Below are 27,899 nucleotides of genomic sequence, written 5' to 3'. Positions count from 1 at the left end.
AATCCATACATTAACATAGGATCACTTTCCAAATATAACTACTGCAGATAAATAGTAAACTCTCAAGACGATCAATTCTCTAATGACCAATGTTGAAACTTAATCATCTTTAATCTCCTTAATAAATAATTCCAAATCTCTTGGAATTGATTGTCCTTGGTTACAGCTGCACCTGCTGTCCCAGAGGTGTAAACAAGTTTCTCAATTGTCCACTGTCTGTGATTTCAGTTTGTAGGTAAGGCTCTCCTCACTGTCCAGTCCAGCTTGGAAGTTTTAGAAATTATCTTGGTGACTCTTCTGCCAGAACACTGAGGATGGAGTAGATGGGAAATAGAAGAGAAGCACTCTGACCTATAACACATATACACTACTTTTAATGAGGGGAAAAGATAATTTAATTTGTAATGACCTAGAGATAGTATAACACAAACTCTTTATGTGTATGTAAACAGTCAACAAAACAGGTGGTGTTAATTCCATTTGAAAGATAAGCAAATGGAGAATCAGAATGATTATAGGCTACTATTCAATGAATGAATGAAATAAGGAATGAATGAATCCCCAGGAAAAACACTGCATGGATTGAGTGGATTAAGAAATTGAGATAAAGAGAGGTCAATTTTCCATCCATTTAGCAATCAATTTACAGAGAGTAAGCTGGTCTGACAGTCACGTGGGGTTTATGTTTGGGGGTAGGATGCTGCTGAAGAACCAATGATGACAATTTTAAAAGAAAACAAGAATGAATAACAGATGAAACATCATCATGGAGTAGAAGAACAATGGTGAGTCAATGGATGGTTAGGTTTCACCAGACACCATTAACTCTGTGGTAAATGTTTCCACTGCTGGAATGTTTCAAAAACCTGTCTTGAGCTTCAGTGCCAAAGTGTTAGAAAATCTAAGAGAGATACACAAATTGCTAAAGAAACATAACTGAAAAATACTAATGTGCAAAGAATTAAAAAAGCATTTTTTTTCAATAGACATTAAAGAATTGAAATTAATATCTAAGACCTTTCTATTTTTTAAAAATAAGGACTCACCAGAAATTAGATAGTTTTCATTTGAGTGTTACCAGTTATTAAGAATTTTCTAAAATTGTACAATTTTTTCAAAAAAAGGTGATGTGCAATTAGCAACTTTTAAAAATGGCAACATAATTTTATTTAAAAAGTGAAACAGAAGCAATATGTATAAGAAAAACAATAGATCTATTTTGTTCCTGAATCTAGGTTTAGAGCTTCTAAACAAGATTTGAGTAAACTAGATGTAATTTTCTACAAAAATATTAGTCAGCAGTGACCAATTTGGATGCATAAAAGAATTGAAAGAATGCTTTCCTAATACAGAAATGTATATTCATACCAGATAATAAAATAAAGAAACCAAATCAACATCTCTAAAGATGTGAAAAAGGTAAACATTTATTCATAATAAAATTACTATTATAGAAGGAAAAGGGAACTCTATTAACCTAAGAAAATGTGTCAATAATTTTTTTAAAAAAGAAAAGAAATTCCAAATAACAAATATCACTCTAAATAGACAGACTCAAGAAATTAATTTTTTGAAATTCAGAAACATGCTATGAATGGTTTTAGAATCATCATATACAATAATATACTGGAATTCCGGCCAGGATAATGAAACTGAGAAAGAATGAATTACAAAAATTGGAGATGACTAATATCATGCTATAAGTATATAACACAATTGTATACATAAAGAAATCTACAAAATATAAGTAATTCAAAAGGTAGAAGTAATATGACATTTATATATAATTGTCAAATCTATTTCTGTATACTAGCAGTAAAAACTTTAACATTAATAAACATAATTTTTAAAGTATTTAAAATATCAACAAAATCTATAAAATAACCAAGAATACATCCAAAAAGGTATGTAATACTTATAAACATCTAATTCAAAACTTTATTGAAGAACACTAAAGAATACCTAAATAAACTGAACAATCCTATGTTCATGGATAAAAAAATTTAACATACAAATGCTGTTTATCCCAAAATTTATCCATAAGTTGAATCTAACTCCAATCAGAATTATGATTTATTTTTATTTTTTCTTAATTTTAGTTTGGTGGGATATCACGTTAACTTTGAAATGCACATCAAAATGCCAAGATTCATCATACTTTATGATACATAACTCTATGGGAAAGCTGGAGCTATTGTAAGACTGTGGTACTGGTGCAGAGGTGCACAAATCCATGAATTAAACAACAAAGAGAATACAAAGAAAAATGCACCCATATATAAAAATTAGATTTAAGATGAAGTTTGCATGGTAGAAGTTGAATTATTCAGTAAATTCAGATGTATAAAAATAAGCCCAAATAATTTGTGCACTGTAGCAAAAGGAGAAGGGAAAGAGGTTGGAAGGAAAGAAGATAGGAAGAATGGATGGATGCAAGGAAAATGAAGGAAGGAAAAAATGGATAGGAAGAAAAAAAATTTATGTCAAATATAAAGCTGAAATTTTAAGAGAATAAATGTGAATTCTTCTCTGACCTCTGAGGAAACTTTTCTTTAAAAAGACTGGTTGAAAGTACTAGCCACTTACCAAATAATTGATAAGCTTGAATACACTGAAACCAAAATATTACTCATTAACATATACAGTGAAAGTAAATGAAAAAAACTTCCATCTTGTAAAATATTTGAAAAAAAATACAAACCAGAAAATATTAAAATCAATGGCAAGTAAAGAATTTTTGCCAAACAACAAGAACAATATGGGTAGAAAATTGAGGGAAATTTTTCATAGAAAGAAAAAACTACACAAAATTAAGATGCATGTCATTAGAAGCATTAGAGAGGATAGATTCAATAAGGCTCACACATTGTATAGTGGTACAGTTTTTTTGAGGGGCATATTCGTTGTCTTGTAAAACTGCATATTTAATAACTTCACCCAAAGTAACCACTGCCCAGCAGCACTAAGAAGCAAGAATGTACTTTTTATTAAGAACATAAAAGTAACTAGTCCAAATTTCCATTGACATGGGTTTAAAAAGGCATATTGCCATAACTAGCATACTACACAGCAGTAGAAATATAAAGGAACAGTTTCAAATGCAAAGAATTCAGCAACAGCATTGATGAACCCAAGTTAAGTGAAAAAGATAGAAAGCAATATGTTGGTTATGAAATTTGCATGACAGCCTATATTCAGTTAGTGCTCACCTTTGTGAATGAGGAAGAGCAGTGCTACAGGGAAAAATACAGAGGAATATGCAAGTTACTGGAAATATTCTATCTCCTGGAGTAGTAATTGCAACACAGGTATTTATTATACTATGTGTAATATAGGCAAATACATTGGCAATAAACTGGAAAAAATACTTGCAAAATATCTAACAAAGGTCAAATACCCACAGAATTAAACATGAGGAAATGCATGGAAGTTTCATATTCCAAATACCCATGAGTATTATTGCCAGATGGTGAGGTTTACTTATTTTTTATACATTTCAAATATATTTTTGACAAAAGTTTAAAATTATGTAAATTTAAAATATCACATGTAATATGTAGAGTTAAAAAAACAATATGAAAAGACAACTAGTTTAATAGAGGGGTAAGTCTTTGAGGATGCTGTTCACATAGGTCATGCTTCTCCTGGAACCTGTGAAAATATGCTCAAGTCAAAAGCAAACATGGAAGTGAGTTTCACCCAAAAATAGCAAGATGCTATTTTTTACTCATTATCAAAGAAAATATTATAAGGTTGTTTATATGTACTGTTTTGGGTTTGCAAGGAAATGGCCACAAACATATGCCACAGTGAGAGACTTTTCAAATGATGATGTACCAAACATCTTCCTGAAGACTAGGCTTCAAACACATATACATATTCACACACAAATATACTTTGAATATTGTGAATTATTGTACTTTTTATGCTAGTGAAACACTAGGTATAGTTTCTAAACACAAAAAAAGAAACAATTTAATGTTGGAGTATATTCACTTATTATAAATCATCCTGTTATACTTCGAAATTATGATGTGGAATGAGTCAACACATAATATATGCATGTTATGTACAATATAGAAAGATCTCTTACACACATTTTAAGTTTTAAAAAAGCACAGTAAATGAACACTGTGTCACAATCCGATTCAGGTTAAAAGTGTGTGTAATAAAGTTTTACCTACATCTCTATATTCATATGCAGTATATAGAAAAATTACTTCAGTGGTTTTATATGATTACCAGTGGTTATATCTGGGGCAAATGAAGAGAAGGCATGGGTTTCTTTCCTGTTTAATTTCTTTTCTTGCAATAAAATAGGCATGTATGACTGTATAACTTGCTGTATTGCCTGTGTTTGTGACTTTTTCCCAGGTAGGTTGCATTAATAAGCACATTGCATGCAGCAGTAGCAAGAGCAGTGGGTATTTATCACAGCTGACCCAGCAATTAAGCTTGAGTGTTCCTGGGTAGTAAACACTAGTCATCAGGTTGAGAGACAAGGTGAAGTCTGGCTACTATTTGCTGATTCTAAGTCAAAAGGAAAAGCTCAAAGAGTTGGCTATACTCCCACTTGCAGCCTGATCAGTTTCTCCCAGTGATAAGGAAAATAGAAAAGTCTTAAAGGCATTGTATTTACTGACATGGTGATTTTTAAATTATTATTCAAATGAGAATTTTTAACTGATAAAAATTGTTAAATGAAATAATAAAGTATATGTCATTCTGGATTATGTGATCTCAGATCACATCTGGGTGAATATTTTAATGAAAATCAGGATTTATTATATTTTAAAATGTTATCATTTATTAAAAAAATGAAATATCTTGTATGTCATCTGGAACATATGATTACCAAATATTTTAAAGGGAATATATATAAATATATTTAAAATATATTTAAAAGAAATGTAAAATATCAATGAAATACTTTGTAGTTTCTATAAAATAGAAATATAGTTCATTGGATAAAATGGCAGGAATAAAAAACCAACAAAATCCTCATTTTTAAATATCAGTCATGTGCCATAACATGTTTATTTTTCAGGTTAAACTTTTTCCGGGATGTTCCTGACTTCAGAGTGTTAGCCTGTGGTGGAGATGGAACTGTGGGCTGGATTCTGGATTGCATAGGTAATGAGGAAAAGTACTTAATGTGGCTTGTGTGAGAATAATGACCTAAAATTCTGTTTTATCTATCTCTCTATGCATCTATCTACCAAATGTCAACATTAGGATCTTTGGATGCAATTATGTAAGTTGACATCTTTCAGGTTGTTCAGTAACTGGGTTAATTCCTTCTTCTATCGTTTAGAATTTTAATTGATATAATTTACAAGTATCTAGAAATAACTTCTAATCATTTCTCATAGCATTTTCTAAATCTTCAGAGTTGTTTTCACATCAGGCTCTAGGAAATCTTGTTTCTTTGCCCTAGAAAGAAAGCCAAACGGATCTTAGCACTTCTGATAAAGTCTTTGACAAATGGATATATTTACCTGATTTAAATGTGAAGTCTCAAAACCTTACCTTCTGTATATATTTATATCATTATCACCAACTGTCATCATCATTACCATAGCTAATTTTTCTACCTATTTATAACTATTGGAGATTCCTAAATCATCTCATTAATTCCCCATAAATCTGTCAAACCTCATTTTTAGACACAGGTAATCTAAGCTTAAAGTGGCCAAATAACTAGAGCAAAGCATAGGAGTTATAAACTGACAGAGCTGGGTGAGAAGACACACTTTAACCTTATTTTGTATTTTCTCTGTAGTTAAAGAGTTTGAGTTTATAAACACAAAAACAAGTGTATGATTGAGGATAGAAAGGTGATAATACTGTACAAGAAAACTTGATAAATTCTGAAAATGTAAACTGATTTTTAAGATCTAGGCACTTGTAAGAACTTATTATTATTTAGATTACTAGTTACAACATAAATTGGCATTTATAAGGAATAAATCCAAAACAAATATTTATTTACTCTTATATCTCATTCCAGTTACTGAATCAACATTTCTTTAATAGAATCAGATCCTTTCACAATAAGAATTGATCTAAGAAGTTTTGTTCTCTGTAGATTAAAACAAAGTTATATTTAGTTGATTCGGATTATATTTTTTTCATATACTGAAAATATTTAAATTTAAAAATACATGTTACAAGTAACACTTTTGGTAAGAGTCTAGCAACATTAATCTACTAATATTTTACAAAATAATCAGTAAATATTCTGCTCTTGTCCTTCCAATAAAAAAGGTATACAGTATTTATATGCTCTATCAAGGAAGAAAACCAGAATTCAAGAATTATAAAAGTTTCTAAGTTAATGGAAAAGTATCTGTGGACTTGTGTGGATTTCAGAGTGAAAACTGTGGGCAGTTTGGCTTATTTAATCCCTAAAATCTACATCTGTGGCATGTCCCTGAATTACCCAGTCCCTCTGTTCTTATACTCATCTCCACACTGACTTTAAAGGACCAAAGAGGGTGTGAAAAGTAAAAAGAATAATATACAATTGTGAGATTCACTTGGGGCATAAAATGTTTCAAACAAAAGCATATGGAATTTCAGTGACAGAGATCTATGCTGCTCTAAATTCAAAGCACTATATGATATAAAGATTAATCTAATCAAAAAACCTAATCTTAGGTTACTCAGTATTATCTTTGTCTTCATTTGTTCTGACAGAAAACAGCACGTGGGTAGAAACAATTCAAGGACAATATTAGCAATTTATTCTCCCTTAAAATTCAGTTGTTTTTATGTGTTTTATTCCTTAAAGTACAATGGATCTAGATTTAATGCTATAAAAAGGACTATATTGGAATCTAATAAGGTATCCTGGTCACATTCCTCTTCTGATACTGCAGGTATATGACTATCTGAGAATTTTAACAGAGATCACACACAAGCGTGCGTGCGAGCGCACAAACACACGATTACATACACAAAAATACAATATTCAGCTGAGTTATAGTATTTTAAAATGTTTTCTCATTTATTATTTGAAAAATCCCTGTCACATTGTTAATAATTATGTTTGTTTTTTATCAATTGTCACAAATGAATAAAAATTATAAGTAAATCTTTTTCATTTAATGTTAGGTTACCATTTTTGTTGCTATTCTATCTGTGATCAACATTTTGTTTTATTTTTATTTCCACAGAAAAGGCTAATGTAGTCAAGCATCCTCCAGTTGCTATTCTGCCTCTTGGGACTGGCAATGACCTAGCGAGATGCCTGCGATGGGGAGGAGGTAAAACAGCTGCATGAGAAACGATGCAAGAACACAGTACACACACATACCCATTAAAAACAACCCAGCATTTCTTTATTGTATGACAATTGTCATGTGATTTTAGCAATTATAATGGATATATATATATATATATATATATGATTTTGAACAATAGTATGGAGTGGAAGAGCAAATATAGTACAAAGCAAGTACGGGTATTTGGCTTTAATCAGGTACTAATGATAAACTCAGTTTGGGAGTGTTTAAACTGTGTTTGGTTTTTGTTTTTCTTGCTTATAAAAATGAGGTAAATGTAGATGGACTCTAAGATATTGTTCAGATTTTTAATCTATAAGGTATGTGAAAAAAATCACAAAGGAAAAAAATGAAATACTAATGAATGACTTTCCCAGAAATGAATGTCTTAAGTAATACTTAATAGTTGATACCAGCTTTTGCTATCCAGTGTATTCTGTAATTGGGATACAGAGGTAAGAGTTGAAAAAAGAAAGGTCCTTAAAATCTAGTGGTGCATAAAATTGTATATAAATGGAGAGACTTTGTACTAACAAGACAATAGGTACCAAATGAGGGAAGGCCTCACATAAATCTGATAATTAGACAATGACACAGCCATATAAAACTGGGAATAGTCTTCATAGAGGAAACATTAAGTTCAAAAGAGGTTAATTGCATGGCATACTCAAAGAACTGCAAATAGAATAGTATGTAGAAAAGAGTGAGTAGAGAGAGGGCATTCCAAGATGAGGTCTTAAAATATTTTGAGCTTTCACTAATACATTATCTGAAGATTACAGAGGAACAACACATTTTGCTAAAGAAGCAAGAATTAAATATAAATATTTTTAGCATCTAAACTCAAGAGATGTTGGAAAGACTCTACTAAGGGTATATAAATCAGAAGCCCTTGGGGAGCTTGTTAAAAATATAGTGACCTGATCTTACCCTAAATATGTAAATTGAAATCTTTGGAGATGGGACCTGAGCAAGCAATTGTCTTTTTAAACTCTTTCTAAGTAACTCTGATTTACAGAAAATTTGAGAACTATTGTTCCATCCTAGTCGACTATCTGGTCAACTAGTATATATGTTAGATGGAGAGAATTATAAACTAAGTAAAAAGCTTAGAATATAATCTATTTGGAATTTTCATAAGAATGTACTGTAGTAAAAGAAAATCATCAGGTATTGAGTTAAATATCATGAAATCTACAGAGATAAAGATGTAAGCATTGCTTCTAAGATATATTTGCCAATTCTCATACAGGTGCATTGATTTAAAAGAAGGGAACCTTGAAGTGCATTTCTGAAACATACATTTGATATTTGGAAATTTCTAATTTTATTTTTAATTCCAAATAAGTAAGTGGATTAAATCTGAATTTTGATGAAGAAGTCCATTTTTTTTTACAATCTAGTGAGTCATATAAAACCACATAAAGATATTGTAGATAGACAAAGAGAAGCACTGAAGTACATGTCAAAGTCTATATTAGTGATGAATTCCTTGTGTCTGGTACATGATGGCACTGTTCTAGGTTATACATATAGAGTAAGGAAATAAATGAATGGTTTCTACCATTTTGAAGATTGTATTTTCATTGCGTATATAGACAATAAATCAATTTACAAAATATGATCAGGGTTACAAAAAATGAATAATAGTTATGGGCTATTTAGTTAATTGGTCAAGGAGGTGTCTCTGAGGAAGAAACATTTAAGCTGGACCTAAAATATAAGGAGGGAGAAAAAGGTTCCTGTTGAGAGGACTCAGAGAGGTTGTAGGGGTTGCTCAAGCAGCACTAAGCTGGTGGGTTGTTAGGGGTGTTGTGAACTGTGAGTATAGAATATCAGTAAAGAGCTAAACAATGCAGGGTATTGTCTGTCAAGAATTTTATTTGATTGAATTTGAAACAAAAGGTGTATCTAAAAAGTTTCAGAAGTAGAGCAATACAATGACATTTGTATTTTTTTATTTTTTATTTTCTATTTTTTTTTTTTTGGTGCTGCGGATTGAGCCCTGGGCCTTGTGCATGGGAGGCAAGCACTCTACCAACTGAGCTATATCCCCAGCCCAACATTTGTATTTTTAAAAATAGATATTTTTTTAGTGGAAAATAAACTGGTCAAAAATGTGAAAATATGGAAAACTATAATTGTACAAATGAAAACGCAAATTATAGTTGCCCCAACTGGAAAATTTAAAGGTTGGACTAGGGTGTTGTGATGCAAGTAGAGAACCTTGAAGTGCATTTTCAGGCTTAGACAGATTGAACTTGCTGGAGAATTGAACAAGGGGTTTGGGAAAAAAAAACAGATAACAAGGAGCCCAACATGAACAATTAGAGAAACAAAAGTCATTGGCTAGAGATTATTAATAAGGAAATATGTGAAGTGGGATTATGTCTTGTTAGGTGTGTAGCTTTGGGCATGTTGTTGAGCAACTGTGTACATTCTACTCCTTCCTCATCAGAATTCAGAGTTAGTAATGGTGCCTGCCTGCTAGGTTCTTGGGCTTAGGTAGCTGGTTTAAAACTGTTAAATTGCTTTGTCCAGTGCTTGTGATGAGTACTTTGTGTAATATTCGTGAAAGTACTTTATTCTGTTAATAATCACTGGATTCACTTAATGTCAGTTAAATGTATTGACTTGAAGACTTTTTTTACATGACTATATTTCCATATTTTAGAAAGAGTTACACTGTCAGAATGTAAGAGTTCCTAAGGCATTTGAAAAATATTTAATTAGCATTCTCTTGGAAAATTTCTTAACCATCATTAATCTAACAAAAATTTGAAGAATATTGGAAGCAAAATTTTGTTTGCGTAGAGTATAAAGGTAAGGGACAGAGTTTTAAATGGGGCACACTTTTACAAATATTTGTTTCTGCTTTTTTCATTTGAAAAAAAAATATTTGAATTTTTTTAAGTAGATTAAGTGATCCAGAAATTATGTCATTAAAGAGCAAATAAATATTATGTTTTCATTTTGTTCATTTTTTTCCTTTTTTTTTGGGGAGAGACAGTAATGGGGATTTAAGCCATGGGCACTTTACCACTGAGCTACATCTCCAGCCCTTTTTATTTTTTATTTTGAGACAGGGACTCACTAAGTTGCTTAAGGCCTCACTAAATTGCTGAGATTGGACTTGAACTTGGGATCCTCCTAATTCAGCCTCCTGGTCACTGGGATTACTAGCATGTGCCATCACTCCTGGCTCATTTTGTTTCTTAGTCAAGAGTGACTAACACTTTTAAAATAAATTAATGACAGAAAATACCATCATGCTTTCCTTTAAACAAGCTTTTGCTTGTGTATTTAATGGTTTTGGTTATTTAAAAAAATTTAATCTTCTTAACTTCAGGAATGCTTAGTAATGGCTATATGCCATTGCATGGCATACATAAATACAAATTTGCATGTCGTAAATATTTGTTAAGTGGGAGACTACAATTTGGAGTTTGCCTTTGTGAATTAGCTTCCAACTCCAGATGTTGTAATTCTCAAAATACGTTTATTTATTGGCTCTTTCCCTTTTTATTTGGCTGGAAGACTGATTGATACCAGTCTTCCTCATATTTAGCCATAAAAATCTGTGAAAACATATTTAGTGGTAAATATTTTGAGCTCCTACAATCTAGCCCTGGTAATTAAATTTCACTAAATTTTCCTGTTTAGTTACTATTCCTATCTTGTTCTGTGCTAGCAAGAACAATGCTGCTATTAACCTGAGATATGGGTAAAGGCAAGCTCAATCATTTATTTAAAGCCTTATTATTTACTTACTTTACTGATGAGTAGGGGTGTGTGTGTATATACACACTATGCATCTATATATTAATTCATTTATAATTAAAAACTATGGTGCTCTCTCTAGTTTTTATTAGAGCTTTATAGTTATACATGGTTTACCTCCCAACAAAATCATACATGCATGTGAATTTGATTTTAGTTTATTATCCCCTCCTTTTACCACCCCTTTACCTTCCCATTTTCCTCCCCTCCCTAGTTCTTCTTCCTCTACTCTTCTAGATTCCTTTTACTTATCTATTTTTCTATATTTGATTGGTTCTTTTAAAATATATATGAAGATGAAATTCCCTGTGGTATTTTTATATATACACATAACATGATTTTTTAGAAATTCATTCCCCATTGCTTCCACTTTCCCATCCCTCCGTTCTGCCACTCAGTCCCGTGCTACACTACTAATCTCCCTATGTCTTTCCAATATCCTATTCATCCCTCTTTCTTTTTTTATTTTATTTAAGCTTCCATATATGAGAAAAAATATTTGACTTTTTTCAGTCTGACTATTTCACTTAGCATAGTAGTCTCCATTTCCATTCATTTGTCAGCAAGTACCATAATTTTATTCTTTTCTATGGCTGAGTAAAACTTCATTGTGTATATATACCAAAGTTTCTTATTTCATTTGTCTGTTGAAAAGCATCTGTGTTGATTCCATAATTTTAGCTATTGTGAATTGTGCTGCTATAAATATTTATGTGGCTGTATTGTTATAGCATATTGATTTTAGTTCTTTTGGGAAAATACCAAGAAGTGTGGTAGCTGGTTCATACGGTGGTCCATCCCTAGTTTTTTAAGGAATCTCAGTACTGCTTTTCATAGTGGTGGTACTAGTCTGCAGTCCCACCAACAATGTACAAGTGTACCCTTTTCCTTATAACCTCATTAGTACTTATAACTGTTTGTATTGACCATTGCCATTCTGACTGGAATAGAATCAAATATTATAGTTTTGATTTGTATTTCCCTGATTACTAGAAAGGTTGCACATTTTTCATATATTAGTCATTCGTATTTCTTCTTTTAAGAAATCTGCATTTAGGTATTGCACATTTATTTATTTTTTTGATGTTAAGTCTTATGATGTTTTTATATATTCTGAATATTAGTCCCCTATCAGAAGATTAGCTGGAAAATATTTTCTTCCATTCTGTAGATTCTTTATTCACACTCTTATTAATCATTTCCCTTGCTGTGCAAATGCTTTTTAACTTCATGGCATCCCACTTATTGATTCTTGGTTTTATTTCTGTGCTTTTGGGGTCTTGATAAGGAAGTCAGTGTCAACAACAATATGATGAAGTGTTGACCCTATGTTTTCTTCTAGCAGTTGCAAGTTTTCTGGTCTAATTCTTAAGTCTTAATCCATTTGGATTGACTTTTGTGCAAGGTGAATAATGGTGATTTAGTTTCATGTTTCTACATATTATTATCCAGTTTTCCCTATCCCATTTGTTAAAAAGGCTATCTTTCTCCAAGATAAATTTTTGGCATTTTTAGTCAAGTATCAAATAGCTGTAAGTAGGTGGGTTTGTCTCTGTGTCTTCTGTTCTAGTGATCTTCATGTTTGTTTTAATGCCAGTGCCATGCTGTTTTTGTTACATGGGTCTGTAGTATAATTTGAGATTGGGTATTGTGATGTCTACTATTTGGCTTTCATTGTTTAGAATTGCTTTGGCTCTTCTGGGTCTGTTATTCTTCCAAATAAATTTAAGGATTGTTTTTTCTAATTCTTTGCAGAATGTCATTGATATTTGATGGAGATTGGATTGAATTTGTATATGATTTTGATGGTATGGCCATTTTTTTATTATTATTGGTCGTTCAAAACATTACATAGTTCTTAATACATCATATTACACGGTTTGATTCGAGTGGGTTATGAACTCCCACTTTTACCCCGTATAAAGATTGCTGAATCACATCAGTTACCCTTCCATTGATTGACATATTGCCTTTCTAGTGTCTGATGAATTCTGCTGTCTGTCCTATTCTCTACTATCCCCCCTCCCCTCCCCTCCCCTCCCCTCCCCTGTTCTCTCTCTACCCCTTCTACTGTAAATCATTTCTTCGATTTGTATTATCTTGTCTTACCCCTCCTTTCCTCTTATATGTCATTTTGTATAACCCTGAGGATCGCCTTCCATTTCCATGCGATTTCCCTTCTCACTCCCTTTCCCTCCCACCTCTCATCCCTGTTTAATGTAAATCTTCTTCTCAAGCTCTTCGTCCCTACCCTGTCCTTGTTTACTCCCCTTATATCAAAGGAGTCATTTGGTATTTGTTTTTTAAAGATTGACTAGCTTCACTTAGCATAATCTGCTCTAATGCCATCCATTTCCCTCCAAATTCTATGATTTTGTCATTTTTTAATGCAGAGTAATACTCCATAGTGTATAAATGCCACATTTTTTTATCCATTCATCTATTGAAGGGCATCTAGGCTGATTCCACAGTCTTGCTATCCTGAATTGAGCTGCTATGAACATCGATGTAGCAGTGTCCCTATAGCATGCTCTTATTAGGGCTTTAGGGAATAGACCGAGAAGGGGAATAGCTGGGTCAAATGGTGGTTCCATTCCCAGCTTTCCAAGAAATCTCCATACTGCTTTCCAAATTGGCTGCACCAATTTGCAGTCCCACCAGCAATGAACAAGAGTGCCCTTTTCCCCACATCCTCTCCAGCACTTATTGTTGTTTGACTTCCTAATGGCTGCCAATCTTACTGGAGTGAGATGGTATCTTAGGGTAGTTTTGATTTGCATTTCTCTGACTGCTAGCGATGGTGAGCATTTTTTCATGTACTTATTGATTGATTGTATGTCCTCCTCTGAGAAGTGTCTGTTCAGGTCCTTTGCCCATTTATTGATTGGGTTATTTGTTATCTTATTGTCTAATTTTTTGAGTTCTTTGTATATTCTGGTTATTAGGGCTCTATCTGAAGTGTGTGGAGTAAAGATTTCTTCCCAGGATGTAGGCTCCCTGTTTATCTCTGTTATTGTTTCTTTTGCTGAGAAAAAACTTTTTAGTTTGAGTAAGTCCCATTTGTTGATTCTAGTTGTTAACTTTTGTGCTATGGGTGTCCTATTGAGGAATTTGGAGCCCGATCCCACAGCATGTAGATCATAACCAACTTTTTCTTCTATCAGATGCCGTGTCTCTGATTTAATATCAAGCTCCTTGATCCATTTTGAGTTAACTTTTGTGCATGGCGAGAGATAGGGATTCAGATTCATTTTGATGCAAATGGATTTCCAGTTTTCCCAGCACCATTTCTTGAAGATGCTATCCTTCCTCCATTGCATGCTTTTAGCCCCTTTATCAAAAATAAGATAGTTGTAGTTTTGTGGATTGGTTACTGTGTCCTCTATTCTGTACCATTGGTCCACCTGCCTGTTTTGGTACCAGTACCATGCTGTTTTTGTTACTATTGCTCTGTAGTATAGTTTGAAGTCTGGTATCGCTATACCGCCTGATTCACACTTCCTGCTTAGCATTGTTTTTGCTATTCTGGGTCTTTTATTATTCCATATGAATTTCATGATTCTTTTATCTATTTCTACAAGATATGCTGTTGGGATTTTGATTGGCATTGCATTGAACTTATAGAGAACTTTTGGTAATATTGCCATTTTGATGATGTTAGTTCTGCCTATCCATGAACAGGGTATATTTTTCCATCTTCTAAGGTCTTCTTCTATATCTTTCTTTAGGGTTCTGTAATTTTCATTGTATAAATCTTTCACCTCTTTTGTTAGGTTGATTCCCAAGTATTTTATTTTTTGGGGGGATATTGTGAATGGAGTAGTCGTCCTCATTTCCGTTTCAGAGGATTTGTCGCTGATATACAGGAATGCCTTTGATTTATGCGTGTTGATCTTATATCCTGCCACTTTGCTGAATTCATTTATTAGCTCTAATAGCTTCTTTTTTTTTTTATAAAGTTCCCTCCACTTTTTTTTTTTTAATATTTATTTTTTAGTTCTCTGCGGACACAACATCTTTGTTGGTATGTGGTGCTGGGGATCGAACCCGGGCCGCACGCATGCCAGGCTAGCGCACTACCGCTTGAGCCACATCCCCAGCCCTAATAGCTTCTTTGTAGACCCTTTTGGGTCTGCTAGGTATAGAATCATATCATCTGCAAAAAGTGATAATTTAAGTTCTTCTTTTCCTATTTTTATGCCTTTAATTTCTTTCGTCTGCCTAATTGGTCTGGCCAGTGTTTCGAGGACTATGTTGAACAGAAGTGGTGAGAGAGGGCATCCCTGTCTTGTACCAGATCTTAGAGGGAATGCCTTCAATTTTTCTCCATTCAGAATGATGCTGGCCTGTGGCTTATCATAGATTGCTTTTACAATGTTGAGGTATGATCCAGTTATCCCTAATTTTTCTAGAGTTTTGAACATAAAGGGATGCTGTACTTTGTCAAATGCTTTTTCTGCATCTATCGAGATGATCATATGGTTCTTATTTTTAAGTCTATTGATGTGGTGAATAACATTTATTGATTTCTGTATATTGAACCAGCCTTGCATCCCAGGGATGAATCCTACTTGATCATGGTGTATAATTTTTTTGATATGTATTTGAATCCGATTCGCCAGAATTTTATTGAGGATTTTTGCATCAAGGTTCTTTAGAGATATTGGTCTGTAGTTTTCTTTCTTTGAAGTGTCTTTGTCTGGTTTCGGAATCAGGGTGATGTTGGCCTCGTAGAATGAATTTGGAAGTTCTCCCTCTTTTTCTATTTCCTGAAATAGCTTGAAAAGTATTGGTGTTAGTTCCTCTTTAAAGGTTTTGTAAAACTCTGCTGTATACCCATCCGGTCCTGGGCTTTTCTTAGTTGGTAATCTTTTGATGGTTTCTTCTATTTCCTCTATTGTTATTGGTCTGTTTAGGTTGTCTATATCCTCCTGCCTCAATCTGGGCAGATTATATGACTTAAGAAATTTATCAATGCCTTCACTATCTTCTATTTTATTGGAGTATAAGGATTCAAAATAATTTCTGATTATCTTCTGTATTTCTAAAGTGTCTGTTGTGATATTGCCTTTTTCATCACGTATGCTAGTAATTTGGGTTCTAGCTCTTCTTCTCTTCATTAGCATGGCTAAGGGTCTGTCAATTTTATTTATTTTTTCAATGAACCAACTTTTAGTTTTGTCAATTTTTTCAATTGTTTCTTTTGTTTCAATTTCATTAATTTCAGCTCTGATTTTAATTATTTCTTGCCTTCTACTTCTTTTGCTGTTGTTTTGCTCTTCTTTTTCTAGGATTTTGAGATGAAGTATGAGATCATTTATTTGTTGGTTTTTTCTTTTTTTGAGGAATGAACTCCAAGCAATGAATTTTCCTCTTAGAACTGCTTTCAATGTGTCCCATAGATTCCGATATGTTGTGTCTGTGTTTTCATTTAACTCTAGGAATTTTTTAATTTCTTCCTTGATGTCTTCTAAAACCCATTGATCATTCAGCAACCTATTGTTCATTCTCCAAGTGATGCTTGATTTTTCCTTCCTTCTTTTATCATTGATTTTCAGTTTCATTCCATTATGATCAGATAAGATGCATGGTATTATCTCTACCCCTTTATATTGTCTAAGAGTTGCCCTGTGACATAATATATGGTCTATTTTTGAGAAGGTTCCATGTGCTGCTGAGAAAAAAGTGTAACTACTTGATGTTGGGTGGTATAGTCTATATATGTCAATTAAGTCTAGGTTGTTAATTGTGTTATTGAGTTCTATAGTTTCCTTATTTAACTTTTGTTTGGAAGATCTGTCCAGTGGTGAGAGAGGTGTGTTGAAGTCTCCCATGATTATTGTATGGTGGTCTATTAGACTCTTGAACTTGAGAAGAGTTTGCTTGATGAACACAGCTGCACCATTATTTGGGGTCGCAGTTCTGCACAGCCCCCACTCCCAATGGGGGTACCTGACTACCTCTCCAACGGGTCGCTGAGCCCCCTCCAAAGCCGGGCGGCGACCCTGCTCCACCCCCACTCCAACCAGTGTGACGCGACTGCCTCGGAGTTACGTGTCCACCACGCTGGCAAGCTACCTGGCCTGTCTTTCCAGTGGGCCGCAGGTCTGCCTGCCCTGCTTGCTCAGATGGCAGCTCTGCACAGCCCCTACTCCAAATGAGGTTACTTGGCTACCGCGCCTCGGGGTCACTGGTCCTATTCTAGGCGTGGGCGGCTACTCTCTTCAGCCCCAGGTGCATTTGGTGTGTCATGATACCATGCCGGCGGGTCACTTGGCCTGCTCTGGGCGCAGGTGGAAGCTCCACTCTGCCCCACAGCACCCAGCAGGAGCCTGACTGAGAAGCAGTCACTGCTGGTTCCCTAGCCTTGGGCTGAAGCAGCTTTGGTAGCCAGAACCCCGCCTCTCCAATCCCGACACACTCTCCGCTGGGAGCTGGCTCCAGGGAGAGACCCCCACGGGTTCCCCAGCCCCCAGGCCAAAACTGTTCCGGGAGTCAGAACCCAGTCGCCCCAAGCTCAGCACACGCTCCACTTGGAGCTGGCCTTCACTGGCAGTCTCCGCAGTTTCCACAGACCTGGGCCAGGTTAGCCCCGGGAACCAGAAACCAGCTGCTCAGTGCCCGGCGCACGCCTTGCCAGGCAGGAGCCTCTAGGAGTATTCTCCACAAGATCCCCAGTCCGGAGCCTGAGCAAGAAATCTGTCTGCTAGACGCAGGCAAATACCAGCCTGAAATCACCTGTTCCATAGCTGAATGAGCTGAGATCAGTAGAACATAGGGATGATTACATCATCTCTCCGAAGTTATGGCCATTTTTACAACATTACTTCTGTCTATCCAAGAATATGGGAGGTCTGTCTTTTAAGATCTTCAATTTCTTTCTTTGGTGTTCCCTAATTTTCACTGTAGAGCTCTTTCACATCCCTGGTTAGATTGATTCCCATTTTGTTGTTGTTGTTGTTGGTTTTGCTGCTGTTATTGTTTTGCTTTTGTTTTTGAGATTATTGTGAATGGAATGATTTTTCGGATTCTTCCTCAGCTGAATCATTGTTGGAGTATAGGAAAGCTATTGATTTATGGGTGTTGAGCTTATATCTGCTATTTTTTTTAACTAATTTATAAACTCTATAAGTCTTCTGGTAGAAACTTTGGGATTTGTTAGATATTGAATCATGTCATCAAGCAGAGATAGTTTTACTTCTTCTTTTTCTATTTGTAGCTCTCTGATTTCTTTTTCTTGCCTGATCATTCTGGTTAATGTTTTGAGGGCTACACTCAATAGCAGTAGTAAAAGTGAACATCCTTGTCTTGTTTCTGATTTTAGAGGAAATGCTTTTAGTTTTTCTCCATTCAATATGATGTTGGCTTTCGGTTTGTCATAAATAGCCTTTATGAGGTTGAGGTAAATTTCTTCTATCCCTAGCATTTCCAGCATTTTTACGGTGCTGGAATTTATCAAAGACCTTTTCTGCATCTATTAAGATGATTATGTGATTTCTGTCCTTAATTCTGTTTAAGTAGTAGATTACTTATTTTGATTTGAGTATGTTGAACCATCCTTGGATCCCTGAAATGCGATCCACCTTATCATGGTATGTTATCTTCTTGTTGTATTGTTGAATGTGGTTTACTAATATTTTGTGAAGGATTTTTACATCTATATTCATCAGTAAGGTTAGTCTTACAGTTTTCTTGTTGTGTCTTTTTCTGTTTTGGGTATTAAAGTGATATTGGCTTTATAGAACATATTTGGGAGTGTTCCCTCCCTTTCAATTTCATGGAATGATCTGAGAGAGACTGGTGTAGGTTCTTTTTCAAGTTATAATAGAACTCAGCCAAGAATCAATGTGGTCCTGGGCTTTTCTTTTTTGGAGGGCCTTTAATTGATGTTTCAGTGTCATTAATTGATATTGGTATGTTTATGTTTTCTATATCTTCTTGGTTTAATTTGGGCAGATCTTATGTGTCTAGAAATTGCTCAGTGACTTCTAGTTTTTCTGTTTTATTGGAATATACATTTTAAAAAATAGTTTTTTGATGATCCTCTGGATTTCAGAAGAGTGTGTGTTGACATTTCCTTTTGTACCTGTAATTTTTTGATTTGGGTTTTCTCTCTTTTTTTGTAAGATTGGCTAAGGGTCTATCAATTTTGTGTTTTTATTTTTCTTCTTTGTTGAATTGATCCTGTCCATTTTTTATGCTAAATTTCACTAATTTCGGCTCTGATGTTAATTATTTCCTATATTGTACTGATTTTGGAATTAGTTATTGTTTTTTATGTAAGACCATGAGGTCTTAGATAAAAGGTTTCATATGATTGATCTAAGTATAATCTAGGCTAACTAATGAATTAATTAAATAATGCAAGAGAGGGCTATTCATGTGTAAGTTGCATGAATGTTTATGATGTTGAAGTAAATTTCTTGGTGTATGTATACATATATTCAAACCTATCCTTGCAGTGTGAGTATACAAAACCACACATGCACATTTACATACACAGAAAATCACGCAAAAATGAAAAAAAATGAATAATGCTACAACATTATGAAATAATTTTTTTAAAAAATGAAAAATATTTTAAAATTTAAAAAATAAAAAAAAATGGAAATGTGAAGGAAGAATGAAATAAGGAAAAGGAAAAGAAAAAAGAAGATAAAAGGAAAGAAAAAGAGAGAGTCTTAATGAGAGAGAGAGAGCTTGTTTCTACTGCAGTGATCAAATCTGTTGGCAGCGATGGATTTTCAGTCTTTACTTTTATTTTTAACTCCCTATTTTTGGCCACTGTCCTTGCGTTCCTCACCTAGCTGCCAGCTAATTATAGTAATGCTCACCTTCTAATCTCCCAGTATTGGGTGGGATAGACTGGGGAGTCCTGATGAATTATGTAATCCTATAGTGTAGATGATGCGGACTTCTAGATTGAAATTTCCCGTTTGGGGGGTTTGGACTTTGGAGTTCTGTGGGTAGGTATTTGAGATTTGATCTACTCTGCATACTGACATGGAGCTTCTATCACTGATGGATTTTGGATCTCTGGGGCATCTGGAAAAAATCCACTTTTAGAACATAGGGACCAAGCCTCGGCAGGTTTTACCTTCAACACTATGGACATGAATTATCCGTTTCTTCCCGGAATCAGATGTAATTCTGTGGCCACAGTGAGACTCCTCACAGTAGCTCTTATGGGGTGCCAGCCATTATGGGATTTTTCTCCCTTGGGATCCAGATGCTAAGTGGTTCACCTAAAACATTCTTTGGTTCCATTTCAGTCTCTCTGGTTCAGGCACCTTTGGGAATTTGTTCTCCGACTGCTGGTAACTTCCCTTATGAATTTACAAGGTCCCATCTCTGTATGCGGCTGTGCGAGCTGCGTGTGGCCAGATTCCAGCTCCCGGGAACGTTTTCCTCACCTGCTGGCACGTTCCGGGCTCCGCCCTGGGGGAGGGTTTTCCATGTTGCATTCCTGTGTCTGCCTGTACAGGGCTTCCTGCCCCCACCAAGCGCTTTCACCTCAGTGGATCACTTAGGGTTTGTTTTCCCACAGAAGCTTACCCTACCAACTCATTAGTAAACTGCAGGTTTCCCCAAATTGATTTTTCTTTATTTTAACATTTCTTTATCTGCTGGTCACGGGGCTCCTTTGTCTGCACTCCTCCATTTCCTCCACTGGCAGCTGGAGCTGCACATCTCTAAGGTAGTATTACTTGTGCTCAGATTACCAACTTTCTGTAGCTCTGTGTTCTGTTTTTACAGGTCAGTATTATGTTTCATTGAGGTTCCTTTGTAACTTGCCTGCTTTCTAAGTCTGGTGCTGAGGCATTGCTGGGCCTTCCTCCTTTCTGTACTCCACCATCTTGTTCTTCTATCCATCCTGCTTATTCTAAAACAAAAGGAAAACTTGGAAAATAAGTGAATATAACTAACTGCTTTTAAATTTAATTCAGTAGAGAAATGTATACACACACACACACACACACACACACACACACACATATATATCTATATAAAATTTTTATTTTGATGACTAGAAATTCTTATTCTTTTGTTATTGCTGCTGTTACCAGGGATTGAACCTACAGGCATTTAACCACTGAGCCTGCACCCCAGCGCCTTTTATTTTATATTTCGATATAATATCTCGATAAGTTGCTTAGGGCCTCCGGTAGTTACTGAAGCTGGCTTACAACTTGTGAGCCTCCTGTCTCAGCCTCTTCAGCTGTTGAGATTACGGGTATGAATAACCATACCCAGCTAACTTATAGTTCTTAACAAAAATGAAAATGATACTAGAACTATTAAAAAATCTGATATAAGTAAATGTGATTATTTAGTCTTTAAGTTGAAGTCATTCAGTGTTTTGGCACTGAATTCAATTATGTATATATTATTAATATTCACATTTTAAAATTCCATATATATATATATATATATATATATAATTTTTATTTTCTTTTGTTACTGGGGATTGAACCCAGGGATGTTTTACTTTTGAGTTACACCTCCGATCCCCCTTTTTTTTACCTAGGGTCTTGCTAAGTTGCTGAGGCTGGCCTCAAACTTGGGACATTCCTGCCTCAGAATCTTGAATTGATGGAATTTTAGGGATGCACCACTGCATCAGGCGTATGTTTTGAAAAATAGTCAATAATTTCTATATAATGATTGTTCATTGTACTTTTGCTGTATGCATAAAATGGTTCATAATTATTTTTTAAATCTCTGAAAAGTAAGAGTTAATGGTTGTCTCCAAAAGTAGTATTTTTAGTGTGGGACTGTGTTCATCTTCTTATAAATAATTAAGCAAATCCATTTTTAATATAACTTACTATGTTTTAGGAAATATTGACATATGAGAGTACCTGTTTTTTTTTCTTTTAACCCATTGAGTTTTTTTTCAATATATGTATGCTAACAGCTCTAATGACGACAAATAACCTTTGATATTTCCTTGTTCAACAAGTAAATTAACAAGTTACAAGCCAAAAGTTGAACGTGGAAAAAAAAAAGCTATTAAAAATATTTTCCACTCAAATATTAATTTGAAGTATATTTTATGTATGCAGGTGTGTGTATATGCACACATGCACAAAAGAGAGTTTAACTTAATACAACATTTCAAATTCTGATGTTATCTTTAGTAGTATTATATTGTTGAAAACTTTTAAGTTTTAGGCCTCTTTTATGCCATGTCTCATTGTATCTTCCCAACCAAGGTTAGATTTGACAGGAGAGGAATCTAATACTGAGGAAGAAACAAAAACAGTAACGTAGCAGATGAGGCTACAGTTTTAACTATTAATATATACCCACAGATAAACTTAAGAAAATTGTTAGACAAACACTGTCTGTTTGGGCCTTTTTGTTCCTCTGTAGCAAATTCATTAAAATATTGATTCATGAAGATTTAGCAAGCAGAGCTTGTAGTGAGGAAAACACAAATAACAATAGTGCAGTGTGTCCGTTCTAAGCTAAGGCTGATGTTGAAACCTGCATCTGTGGGACTGTAGAGGAGGGGCATCTGATCTGTTGTTTTAGAAGGGTGGCTTCAAAAAAGAAGTGTTATCAAAACCATGCTGAAGGAATAAAAGGAAACTAGTTAAAGAGACAAAGAGCACCTGAATAGACAGAAAAAAAAATACAATGAACAAAAAAGAGCAGGATCTTTTTATTTAAACTAAAATTCCTCTGTTGCTAGAGGAGAGAATAAAGGAGGAATGAAAAGTCTAAAATGGCATCTAGGTTCAGCAACTGGGTGGAGGGTGATATCTTTCTAAGATGGTTTGAATGTATTGAAACATTTGTGGGGATATACAACAGAAATGTTCATTTGGCAATTGGGTGTACTGAAAATTTGAACCATAGAACAGAAATATGCATTGCAAATAAAAGCTAAGAAAATCTTGGTATGTTTATGGTAAGATTATAGTTAATTCTTACTTTGGTGGTAGAATTAACTTTAAATGCCTTATTTAGCTTTAGAATAATTTATATCCATGAATACATCTAAACACAAAATAACAGCTTTTGTTACTTTTTAGCTTTTTTCTCAAGATAATTTTTTTTCATTAGGTTATGAAGGTGAGAATCTGATGAAAATACTAAAAGACATTGAAACCAGCACAGAAATCATGTTGGACAGGTGGAAGTTTGAAGTCATACCTAATGACAAAGATGAGAAAGGAGACCCAGTGCCTTACAGTATCATCAACAATTACTTTTCCATTGGTGTGGTAAGATTTTCCACTGCATCTTGTTTTTTTTTTTTTTTTTTTTAACCTGCCTTGGATAAACACTGTATGAAAACTATTACACAATGAAGATTTGCTGATTATAAATAATTTATTTTATCTTTGTGTCAGCAAAACACCTCTTTTAATAGGCAATAATAAAGCTTATGGATTTATTTAAAGTCAAAATATCAGCAATTTATAAAATTTTTATGTGTTAAACAAAGGAAAGGGATCCATTTTTTCAGCCTGACCATTTTTGTTACTAAATTGAAGCTTAGAATGGTTTATAAGATATGAAAATCTTAATTGTTGAGGAATTGATCATTTTACAATTCTTTTATTTACATGTATTTATCCAATAATTATGCAGGTAAAAATATATATATGATAGCATTGCATTTGATGTATGTATTTCAGTATAAATCTTACATCTTATCTCTCTCTGTGTCTTTGTCTCTCTCTCTCTACTCTTTCTCTCTCTCTCTCTCTCTCTCTCTCTCTCACACACACACACACACACACACACACACTATAAAAAGTAGCAGTTGAGTCTGTTAAATGAAGGGTCCTTGAGAAAATTATTTAATCTGAGTGTATTCATTTACTAGTACCATGTTATTTATTTCCTTTCTTAGAAAGTTACATATAATATGATTATAATTTAAGGACTTCAAATAATGCTACATAATAAAGACAAAATACACAATGAATTAATACTTTGATGGTTATTATTATTGCAATGTATTTGTAATGTATCTTGATCCTGAGAAGTTCTTGTTATGGTTTGGATCTTGAATGTCCCCCAAAGGCTCATGTGTTGAAGGCTTGGCCCCAAGGGCAGCAATTTTCAGAGGTAGTGCTTTATGAAAGTAATTGTATCATGGGACTGTGACTTCATCAGTGGATTAGTTCACTGAGAGTTTTATAACTTGATAACATTAATGGGAGGTGGTGGAAAAAGTAGGAAGTGGAGCCTAGCTGGAAGAAGTTGGTTGATCACTGAAGGAGTTCACTAGAAGGACATATCTTGTCTCCAGCCCCTTCCTTACTCTCTCTGCTTCCTGGTTACGAAGAGGAGAATAGCTTTCCTCTGCCACATCAACCATCATGTCTCTACCTCACTACAAGTCTCAAAGCAGTGGAGCCAGCTGACTTTAGATAGAAACCTCTGGAAAGTGAACCAAAATAAACTATCCTCTTTTAAATTATTATTTTCTGGTATTTTGGTCACAGTGATAAAAGCAAACAAACAAACAAAACAAATACAGCTTTCCTATCATATTGGTATGAAACAGTATTTTCAGTTGCTTTATTAGTGTGTACCTTCAGCATAACCTGATTCACTCATTTGAGTGTACTTTTAATGAATTTAATATTTTATCCCTATTTTAAGATATTTTAACTGCCAAACAAGAACTCTAATCCCCATTTGTAAACAGTTTTGACTCCCTCCCCCAATGTTAGGCAAAAACTAATCTGTTTTCTAATGCTTGTTTTAAGGACATTTTATATGAAGGAAATCATGTACTATATGGTCTTTTTCATCTTGATTCTTTACATAACATTTGCTTGAAGTTCATTCATGTAAATTATGTGAATGCTATTTTCCTTTTTATTGCTGAATTATAATTCATTATATGTGTGTATTATACATTATTCCTTCACCAATAGATGGCTATTTGGATTGTTTACAGTCTTTGAATATTATGAATGATGTTAATTTTTAAAATCTCTTTAGGAATTTTTGATCATTTGTTTTGGTTACTATAATTTTTAACTCCAGAATTTTCATTTTTTAATCATTTCTTATCTTTAATTAGAATTTTTATGTGTGAAGAATCATTGTTGCTGTACTTTCCTTTATTCTTTAAATATGGTTAACTTTAGTTTTTTGACATGATTATAATAGCTATTATGAAGTCTTTGCTAAGTCCAACATCAGGGACCCAAACATACTTTCATATTCTTTTGCATATTTTTGTTGGAAACTAGAAATTGTATTTGTATGTCTTAACGACTCTGGATTTTCATTCTTCTGCATGCTTGCTTGTTTAGTGACTTTTCTGTGGAGACTTTCTCCTCTGTGGTGTACCCATGCTGTTGCCTCAATTTTTTTTTAATCTTATTTTGTTTTGATCCTGGCTTCCAAGATATCAATCCTGTATCAGTATAGTTAACTAAAAGTTGTACTCAAACATTTTGAGGTAGTACATCTTTTCCCCTTTGCTTTTAGATGGAACCATGTGTTCTTTGAGGATCATATTCAAAGTTCAAAAAATTATACATCAGGTTTACTTTTTTTCTCTTCTGTCTATTTACATGTCCTCTCATTTAAGCAGTGATATGAAAATAACCAAGATTTCCTTTGCTTTCTCTAACAGTGTATCTCCACCCATTGTGACTATCTCATTCCCAAAGCCTACTGTTAAATTTCTGGCTAGTTTACTGGATAGTCACTTCTCTTAATCAGTCTTGAAAATTAAGGCACTGACCTCTCTTGTTCATTTGCCATAAAGATTACTACTGTTTCAGACAACTCTCAAATAATGGAGATTTTTTGATAGGCATTCACTAAAAAATAAATAAATATAAAGCTTTTTAAACATGGTAAATGAAGTGAAAGAAACAAAAGTTACCATGACCTAGAATAAGGGACATCAACTTTAGATCTAATAGTCAGGAATGGCTTATATAAAAATTTTCATTTAAGAATGAGATCTGAAGAATACTGAGCTGGACACCAAAGAGATAGAAAGAACATACCAGGTCTATATAGTTGTATGTGAAGGGCTTGAGGTGAGAAAGAGCTTTGTGTCTTCAAAGACCACTTAGACCAGTGTGCCTGGAGCATAGAGGGAGAGTGGGAGTGAATGACATGAAAGGCATCTGTAGAAATGGCTGCAGTCTGGTCTGTAAGGCTCTTGGAAGCTATTGGATTTGTCATTTTAGTGATAAGCCACTGAAGGTTTGAATGATTATAATTGAGAAATAAAGTAGTACAGTTTATGGATAGCAGGATATCTTCTACTAGAGGTGAGAGTCAGACATTAATTGAAAGACAGACAAAACAAGTATCATAGAAATGATAATACAACTTTAAATATTTCCTTTTAAACCTATAAATATAATAGAATTGGTCAACGTATTCTAAAAAGCCCAGCCAATATTCTTTCTTCAAATACAGGCCATTCACTAGAGTTTTTCACACTTTGATATATAAATCACACTCCACAATAAGCCACCTATGATTGCCAATTCAGTTTCTTGAAAGTGGAGCAAAATATCAAAAACACTAAAATAGCAATGTATTCCATTTTGTTCTGGATTTTTACAATTATTTTTAATAATTATTAATAATTATCTCTCAGATGTAATTAAAGAGCAAAATTCCAGCATTATACTTACAACAGCCTTCCCACAGCAATTGACTTGTTTCCATAAAAACATATTTATAATCATATATTCTTTTTATATGTAATTAAATATTATTAAACCCAAAATTTGCATAAACAGGTTTGGAAATAGCATCAATGACTTGATAATCATACCTCAAAATGGGAAAAAATATTCAAGTTTATAGATAGTATCTTAACAACAATCTTTTATGACTTATGGAGAAAAATATTTGTTAATATGACAAGTCACTTCAAGAAAGTCAATTAAAAGAACTACTCTATTAAAAATTATTCCAGTTGCCTCATGGAGATTTACAGGAATGGAAGCAAAGAGGCCAGTTTAGCATATCTTATTCAGTCAGGGACAGGTAAAGACACTAAGAGTCATGATCACTGAAATAATTGGATATACTTAAGAAAATATTTTGAAAACAGAATTCATAGTGTTAAAAGGATGAAAGAAAAGAAAGCTTCAGGGCTTAATCTTCAAGACTAAGTTTCAAGACAAAGTTTTAATTATGAGATTTCGTGTTTAGAAGTCTGTGGTTACCCTCCATGGAGAACCATCAGTGGCAAATTATCTGGGACTAGTCTGTCCATGATTCACTCATGAATCTTGCAGTTTATTCTGGCTACTGGTATGATTATGATATGCTGTTGGTCATGACTTTATCACATGATGGTGGAAGAATTCTCAGTAGGCAGAGGATTAACCCCACTGTTCAAACACCATTCAAGCCTTTGCATCAAGTTTGTGAATGATTCATTGGTCAAAGAATGTCACATGGCTAAGCTTAGATACAAGGAGTGGAAAGACAAACTTGTTCTCTCGATGGAATATAGTCACAGTGCAAAAAAGTGTACAGTCAGAAAATGGATGAAAAGTTTGCCCATTATTTTACATCTATTGCAGCAAATACTTAAATCAGTATACACTGATGTAATTAATGGTAAATAGTTCTAAAAGAAGAAACTAAACTTCAGGATAAAACCTCAAGATTTATTAATACCTAGATATTTGCTAGAGAAGGAGGATCTGGGAACTTCCCTGAAAAGTAAAGGCAAATGAAGCAGAAGGAAAATTAAAGAATAAGATGTTTAGGTAGACAAAAGATTATTTCAAGAAGACAATGGCTTACTAGATGAAAACTGCCAAGAAGTCTGATAAATTAGAATGAGTAAATGGAGAAATTTGGACAATAAAG

The 27,899-nt window shown here is 33.9% G+C and overlaps 1 protein-coding gene across 6 annotated transcripts in view; it reads left to right on the top strand.

Annotated features, from left to right (window-relative positions):
* The window catches only part of Dgkb (diacylglycerol kinase beta), a 580,628-nt gene that overhangs the window by 191,749 nt on the left and 360,980 nt on the right, over nt 1-27,899 (top strand). For all 6 annotated transcript variants that reach the window (XM_077796729.1, XM_026408351.2, XM_026408343.2 and 3 more), the window contains 3 exons: nt 5,048-5,133; nt 7,179-7,268; nt 23,139-23,299. In XM_077796729.1, coding sequence (XP_077652855.1) covers nt 5,048-5,133; nt 7,179-7,268; nt 23,139-23,299 — 337 coding nt within the window. The remainder of the gene's footprint in view (nt 1-5,047; nt 5,134-7,178; nt 7,269-23,138; nt 23,300-27,899) is intronic.

Source organism: Urocitellus parryii, chromosome 3, assembly GCF_045843805.1.
Source record: "Urocitellus parryii isolate mUroPar1 chromosome 3, mUroPar1.hap1, whole genome shotgun sequence".
NCBI classification, from domain to species: Eukaryota; Metazoa; Chordata; class Mammalia; order Rodentia; family Sciuridae; genus Urocitellus; species Urocitellus parryii.
This window is presented reverse-complemented; position numbering and strand designations above follow the sequence as displayed.